This window comes from Podarcis cretensis (genome assembly GCF_951804945.1).
Source record: "Podarcis cretensis genome assembly, chromosome: 13".
Taxonomy (NCBI): domain Eukaryota; kingdom Metazoa; phylum Chordata; class Lepidosauria; order Squamata; family Lacertidae; genus Podarcis; species Podarcis cretensis.
Genome location: NC_137182.1, coordinates 45,521,786 through 45,529,586, shown reverse-complemented (window position 1 = coordinate 45,529,586; position 7,801 = coordinate 45,521,786). Strand labels below are relative to the sequence as shown.

The 7,801-nt window shown below is 42.4% G+C and overlaps 1 protein-coding gene across 1 annotated transcript; it reads right to left on the bottom strand.

The window, feature by feature from the left end:
- Positions 1-2,080: 2,080 nt before the first annotated feature.
- LOC307200489 (vomeronasal type-2 receptor 26-like) lies at positions 2,081-7,652 on the bottom strand (the record flags this gene model as incomplete). The annotated part of the gene is made up of 4 exons (XM_079949027.1): positions 2,081-2,360; positions 3,410-4,307; positions 5,958-6,084; positions 7,575-7,652. The coding sequence occupies 4 exons, from the start codon at positions 7,650-7,652 to the stop codon at positions 2,081-2,083; spliced, it is 1,383 nt and encodes a 460-aa protein (XP_079805153.1).
- Between the last annotated feature and the right edge of the window lie 149 nt (positions 7,653-7,801).

Below are 7,801 nucleotides of genomic sequence, written 5' to 3'. Positions count from 1 at the left end.
GGGAGGAAACTCTAAGCTTTGGATTTGCCATTGAAATAATGACTGTAAGTTTGATAATTATAGAAGAGATAATAACTGCTGCAGTGTTTTTGGGCTTGGCATTGCATCAGTAGTAACAGGGTTGTGCTTAGAGGCCCCCAAGCCCTTCCCCTGTAAATAACTTCACACAGACACATAATATCAGTTTAAGTTATCGGGCAATAATTTAGGCCACAACTTTATTGATTACAGCAAAAGTGAGCGGTATTGGCTTAGGCATTGGCAACAGACTTTAACTGACTCCTGCCTCTCTGGCTGGTAGTCTGAAAGGGTAAACACCAAACGAGGGTGCAACTTCGATGAAGATCAACCGAAACTCACCCCGTGGTTCCTGTCGTCCTGGCATGGGTCTAACCTCTCAAGCAGACTTCGGACGAGATCCAGGACCCCTAGATTCCTTTACTGGAATACCCTATTGCTGGAGGGGCAGGTGATGGCTGCACCTCACCTCCCCACACATTGCTGATCCAATGCCTAATCGCCAAACCTTACAAAGTTGTGACAATTGCTAAAGGGGTAGGCGAAAGCCAAGTGGCTACAGCCAATCTGCCAAGTGGAACCCTAACCCTACCCAGCCCCTGTTCCAAAACAGGTGACCTAATCCAAAGCAAGGCCAAAGAGCACAGAGAACTGGGCCAAAACAAACAAGATGAATTTTAACAGGGAGAAATGTAAAGTATTGCACTTGGGCAAAAAAAATGAGAGGCACAAATACAAGATGGGTGACACCTGGCTTGAGAGCAGTACATGTGAAAAGGATCTAGGAGTCTTGGTTGACCACAAACTTGACATCAGCCAACAGTTTGACGCGGCAGCTAAAAAAGCCAATGCAATTCTGGGCTGCATCAATAGGAGTATAGCATCTAGATCAAGGGAAGTAATAGTGCCACTGTATTCTGCTCTGGTCAGACCTCACCTGGAGTACTGTGTCCAGTTCTGGGCACCACAGTTCAAGAAGGACACTGACAAACTGGAACGTGTCCAGAGGAGGGCAACCAAAATGGTCAAAGGCCTGGAAATGATGCCTTATGAGGAACGGCTAAGGGAGCTGGGCATGTTTAGCCTGGAGAAGAGGAGATTAAGGGGTGATATGATAGCCATGTTCAAATGTATAAAAGGATGTCACATAGAGGAGGGAGAAAGGTTGTTTTCTGCTGCTCCAGAGAAGCGGACACGGAGCAATGGTTCCAAACTACAAGAAAGAAGATTCCACCTAAACATTAGGAAGAACTTCCTGACAGTAAGAGCTGTTCGACAGTGGAATTTGCTGCCAAGGAGTGTGGTGGAGTCTCCTTCTTTAGAGGTCTTTAAGCAGAGGCTTGACAACCATATGTCAGGAGTACTCTGATGGTGTTCCTGCTTGGCAGGGGGTTGGACTCGATGGCCCTTGTGGTCTCTTCCAACTCTATGTTTCTATGATTCTATGATTCTATGATTCTATGAATCCAACCAAGGAGGATTTCACCTGGCTGGTGCCATGTATGTGGGACAGGATCATTTGCAATACATTCAGAACTATGGAATTTGCACACCATATGAGGGAACAGCACCAGCAGCACAAGCACCAGAATAATAATCCTCCTCTTCATTGCAAAGCTTTACAGTTGCCCTCATAGGATAGAATCATAACTCAAAATAGCCTTAACAGATTGGAGAACTGGACCCAAACTAACAAAATGAATTTTAATAGGGAGGTTCTGCACTTAGGCAGGAAGAACTAGATGCACAAATATAAGATGGAGGAAACCTGGCTTACTAGCAGTACATTGGAAAAGGATCTAGGGGGTCTTGGTGGACAAGCTTAACATGAGTCAACATGTCAGGAGTCCAGGTTCTCAGCTTGATAACACAGTAAGTGTAGCTAATTAAAAAGGAGGATTTATTGCAAAAACAAACAGATAGCTTGGGACGGCTCTAACAAAGCCTCTGGCACCATGATTCAAGATGACCCTTCTGAAGACTGCTTCTGGCTTGACCAGAAACAGCTGAACTTTCACTTCTTACGTCTTTTGTTTTGCTTCCTATCTTGCAACCCTCCCATTCACCAAGACCTTGGACTGAGAGGGTCAGCTCCCGCCTCTTCCCCATTCTCTGAGAGGCTGTCTCTTAACTCTTTCCTGCACGTTTGTGCTTCCGGCGAGCTTTGACTGCGTTCTAGCCTGCTCTCTGTTCCTGTCTTATCAGCTTGCACGTCAAGGTCGAGAGGAGCCAGAATATGCAGCTGCCGGATTTCCTCTGTCTGACTAACATAAAAGCAGCCTCTCTGTTTCTGGCTGTTTTCTGCTGTTAACAACAAACCTTCACTAGGAGCTGGCTCATTCCTGACAAACAGTATGATGCAGCAGCAAAGAAAGACCTAATTCTATTCTAGGCTGCATCAACAAATGTATAGGGTCCATATCAAGGGAAGTAATAGTACCACTCTATTCTGCCTTGGTCTGATCACACCAGGAATACTGTATCCAATTCTGGACACCACAATTGAAGAAGGATGTTGGCAAGGTGGAGCGTGTACAGAGTAGGGCAATCAAGGTGATCAAGGGTTTGGAAACCAAGCCTTAGGAGAAACAGTTGAATGGATTGTGTATGTTTAGCCATAATATGTTTAATATCCTTAAGGTATATAATTGCCATATTCAAATATCTCAAGGGCTGCCACATGAAAGATGGAACAAGCTTGCTTTCTGTTGCTCTGGAGGGTAGGACTCAAACCAATGGATTCAAGTAACAAGAAAGGAGAGTCCGCGACTAAACATCGGGGGGGGGAATTCTGCCAGTCAGAGCTGTTAGACAGTGAAAGGGACTCCCTCAGGAAGTAGTTGTCTCATCTTCCTTGAAGGTTTTAAAGCAGAGGTTGGATGGCCATCTGTCATGTGTGTTTTAGCTGAGATTCCTGCAACCCCCTGCAGGGGTTAGGACTGGATGACTCTTTCAACTGTACTATCACATATTCTATATTATTTAATTGAAATAAATTGAGCAGAGCAATACAATAAAAATAATAGGTATACAAGTACAAATACATAAAAGAAATATATCAGAAAGATTAAAATTAGATAAGTTGAGTACTTAAGAGCGTTAGGAAGACCCAATTTCATGTTGTACCATGGAGAGGGAAACCTGTGAGTCTATATTTCTTGTGTTTTGTACATGATAAAATCCCACCAAACCGCACAGAGTTTTTCACAATCTTCATAGCCTTTGGCAACATATTATTGAGGGGTGAATTTTTCAGCTAGTGCTAAACTACACATATTTCCATACTGGAGCAGGCTGCAAGTACTGCAAGGTTTTCCATATTTTGACAACTGAAGTTCTGGCAGTAAGCAACATCTATCCACTATAATGATTTCAATAGTTAGATTGTTACTTATTTCTCTTTTTTAGCTGCTCTTTTGAGTTGAGTTCAGGCTTGAAGACAATGACATAACATTTTGGGGAGAAGATACAACCCAAGATCCCTGCACTGGAGGCCAAGATGGAGAAAATCTCCACAGCCACGATGTATTTCCCTTTGCTGCTTAAGTAGGATGGAACAAAAGAAAGCCACACACTGCAAAACACCAACATGCTGAAAGTGATAAATTTGGCTTCATTAAAAGTGTCTGGCAGCTTCCGAGCAAAGAAAGCCACAACGAAGCTGACAAGAGCCAGCAGCCCCATGTAACCAAGAACATAGTAGAACATGTTGGCTGAGCCTTCATTGCATTCCACTATGACATCTTCAGGCAGAGAGTGCAAGTCCAGATCTGGAAAAGGAGGGTCAGTACAGAGCCATACTATACAAATACTTGCCTGGATAGAAGCACAACCAAGAACAATAGAGGTGGAAAATCTTTTCCCCACCCATTTCCTCATCTTGGATCCTGGTTTGGTGGCCATGAAAGCCAGAATCACCGTGAGAGTTTTAGCCAAAACAGAAGAAACAGCCACTGAGAAGATGATACCAAAGGCAGTTTGTCGTAGATTGCAGGTCAGTAACTGGGGGCGCCCAATAAATAGCAAGGAGCAGAGGAAGCAGAGCAGGAGGGAGATGAGCAGGGTGTAGGTGAGATTCCGGTTGTTGGCTTTGACAATGGGAGTGTTTTGATGCTGGATGAAGATTCCAAACACCAATGCTGTAGTTGCAGAAAAAGCCAGAGCCAAAAGAGCCAAACTGATGCCTAAAGGTGCTTCATAACATAGGAAGTTTTCTTTCTTGCTGATACAGCGGTTTCTTTCTTGGTTAGGATACCGATCTTCTTGGCACTGGAAGCAATCATCCATATCTGGCAGTATAAAGAAATCAGGATTACAGTTATAGTATTTTCAGTCTCACTGAGATACAAATCTTTATGGTCTAGGATCAGGAAACTGTACTATAATTCAGTCTAATTTACAGTATACAGAATAACAATGTTATCTTTTTCATGAAATTGTTAGAGTGTTAACATGTTTTGTCTTTAAGGTAAGCTATTTTTGGAAGATTCTTTCCAGTGGATAATTAAATGAGAATTAAATCTAAATAATAAACTCCATAAATATTTGTTTGTGTTTACACATGCATAGAATTGAAAGTTGGTGTGCTTAGAGGAAAGAATCCCCATTCTAGCAATAAGAACTTTCAAGCTATCTGGATGAACAAATTTTCATTAAGCATTAATGTTTCACAGCTTACCAGTAGAAATGGTTGTAAAATAGGAAGTTTCATTTACCAATTTTTTACAGCATTTCCTATCCCAGAAAGGAAGCGTAATATCAACTGAAGGTGCTAATATAACCTAGTTAACACACCTAGGAATATGGTCAAAAAAATACTCTTGATTTGACAATTATTGAATTTTGATGATCAAGTAAGTTGCTGTCCATGCAATCCATGAAATTTTCAGGTGTGAAGGTAAGCAGAAGATACGATGGTTAGCAATTTATAATATTGTTTAGGATAATACACTTGTACAATATTACCTCAGTTTAAGAACAGCCCTGATTACAAACTATTTTGTTTACGAACTCCGCTAAACTGGAAGTAGTGTCCCGGTTTGCAAACTTTACCTCGGTCTAAGAAGGGAAGCCGAATGGTGGAAGGGCACTGGCAGCGGGAGGCCTCATTATGGAAAGCGAGGGAAAGCGCTCCTTGGATTAAGAACGGCTTCAGTTTAAGAACGGATTGTATTGTATTTGCATGGTAAATATAGTTCACAATGAAAAAATTGTATTGGGTAAAGAAGGAGGCAGTTAGTACAGTGGTACCTCGCAAGACGTATGCCTCGCAAGATGAAAAACGCGCAAGACGAAAGAGTTTTCCGTTTTTTGAGTCGTTCCGCAAGACGAATTTCCCTATGGGCTTGCTTCGCAAGACGAAATGTCTTGCGAGTTCTTGCGAGTTTGTTTCCTTTTTCTTAAAGCCGTTAAGCCGTTAATAGCCGCTAAGCCGCTACGCCGCTAATAGCCGTGCTTCGCAAGATAAAAAAACCGCAAGACGAAGAGACTCGCAGAACGGATTAATTTCGTCTTGCGAGGCACCACTGTAATTGACTGTTGGTTGGTTATTCTGTTATTGCATCTTTGACTGAGAACGCAGGAATGTGGTGATTTCCGGGAGACACTGTCTGTAGGAGTTTTAAAGGACAGGAAAGCTATGGATTATTAGTTTATGCTCTACTATGAAGGAGTTTTTTTTTTGGGGGGGAGAGAAAACCATCTTTTGGGTTCAAGGGACAGAATTCCATTGCATTTATTAATATATATATATACAGTATATACAGTATATACCTATATACAGTATATATATGAATAATACTTGTTGTTCAACTGTTGACAACCTGACAAGTAAAGATTTATCTTCAAGTCTTTTGTAAGCCGTCTATTCTATCACAAATAGCTAAAAAAACAAACAGGCTCTCAGTATATTTGATATACTATAGCATACAGTCCCCTACCTGTCTGGTTTGAAATCTTCCCTTCTGGACATGGAGTACAATCATAGCAGCAAAATGGTTCCCCCTCTTTCCTTTGTCTGCTGTAACCTGGATCGCAGTGGTCATTGCACAAGGCAAGGGGCACCACCTGCCCATAAAACAGAAGGTATTGCATGTATTCTATTCTATTTTTGTTTGTTCTTTGCCTTTTCATCGACAGGGTGCTGCATTGAAATAAGGCACTCAGAGGGTTATTGTTTTTTTAATTAATTAGCACCACTAACTTTACAATGGTTGTGACAATTACCAATATTTGTGGGTATTCAACCCAATAAAGATAATACAATCATAGAGTTGTAGGGGACTCTGAGGATCATGTATCCCAACCCCCCGCAATGCAGGAATATACAGCTGTCCTATAAAGGGATCAAACTTGTGACCTTGGCATTATCAGCACCTTGCTCTAAGTGGGATCATCTTAATAGATGGTCCTGGTTGTGGGCATGCCCTCAACCCGGTCCCTTCACCCTGGCGTGGGTGAAGCCATTACCCTCACGCCAGGGTGGCACCACGATTACCCAGGGCTATTGCCCAATCAATTTGAGTAAGGTGGTCATTGGGGGGAGTATAAAAGCAGCAGAGCAACATGTGCCAAGCACCTGCTTCGCGCTACCGAACACACGCCCACCCTCCCTTTAATTTAGGTGTCGTCTGGCCTTGCTGTGTACTTCAGTTGGTTGCCCGTCTTGGGTAGGAATTTTTCCATTTGGCAAATTGGCACTGGCCACTTGGTTTTCCCCTACCTCTTAGCAATCGTCACAACTTTGTAAGGTTTGGAGCTTAGGCATTGGCTTATTGTTGAGTGGGGGAGGGGAGGTCGGCCATCGCCTGGCCCTCCATTGTCCAAGGGTATTCAGTTAAAGGAATCCGGGGTCTGGATCCTGTCTGAAGCCCGCTTCAGTGGCTAGGGTCAGGCCAGGCCTCTGGGAACACTGGGGGAGATGCAGGCAGGTTCTCCCGAAGCAGCTCCCCTTTGGGTGGTTTACCCTTTCAAAGGGGGCGGGAGTCCAATATAGTCTTTTGCCAATGCCTAAGCCAATACCGCTCACATTTCCTGTAATCAATAAAGTTGTGGCCAAAATTTGCTCAATAACCTTAAATAAAAAATCTGTGTCTGAGTGAATTTCATTATTCTAATGGTGGATTGGCTTGAGGGTCTTGACATGCAACCAACTGAGACACTCAGCTAGTAAATGGTTCAGGGAAAGAAAATGTGCAAGACAATGGACCTACTGATATGCGTTTCCCTTTTATAATATGTTTTTAAAGATGAGAAGTGGCAACTAGGTTCCTTTAAAGAAATGAATCACAGAAATGAAACTAAAGATTCCTACGAAGCACAATTTTGCATTGCATGAAGACTGTGCTTGTTGCATGTGAATGTTCTTAATCTAAAACATTTATATAATTCTTGGATTTTTAATTCACATTACGCATTAAGAAAAAGAACTTATGAAGCATGGCAAAAACAAAAATCAATGCAGCTAAAAGGAACTCCTTCCATAGGGTGTAAATGATTATCAAACAAATCTGGTGAATGTCTACCTATAGACCTCAGAAGCTGCAATTGGGTCCTACCTGGTTAAAACTCTGGTGCCATGTAATGATCTTTTCATCAATGGAGAAATCACTGCCCAGTGGTGCTTGGGGATCCATTTCCCCAACTTTCACTCTTGAGAAGGACTTATTTGGGAAAGTCACCCAGTTGATAATATCAAATCCACCTTCTAGCTCACGTTTCTCATTAAAAAAGACTGTGTCCCCCGCACTGTTGTTAAACAAGATATTCCTCAGGAAAGGTTGAA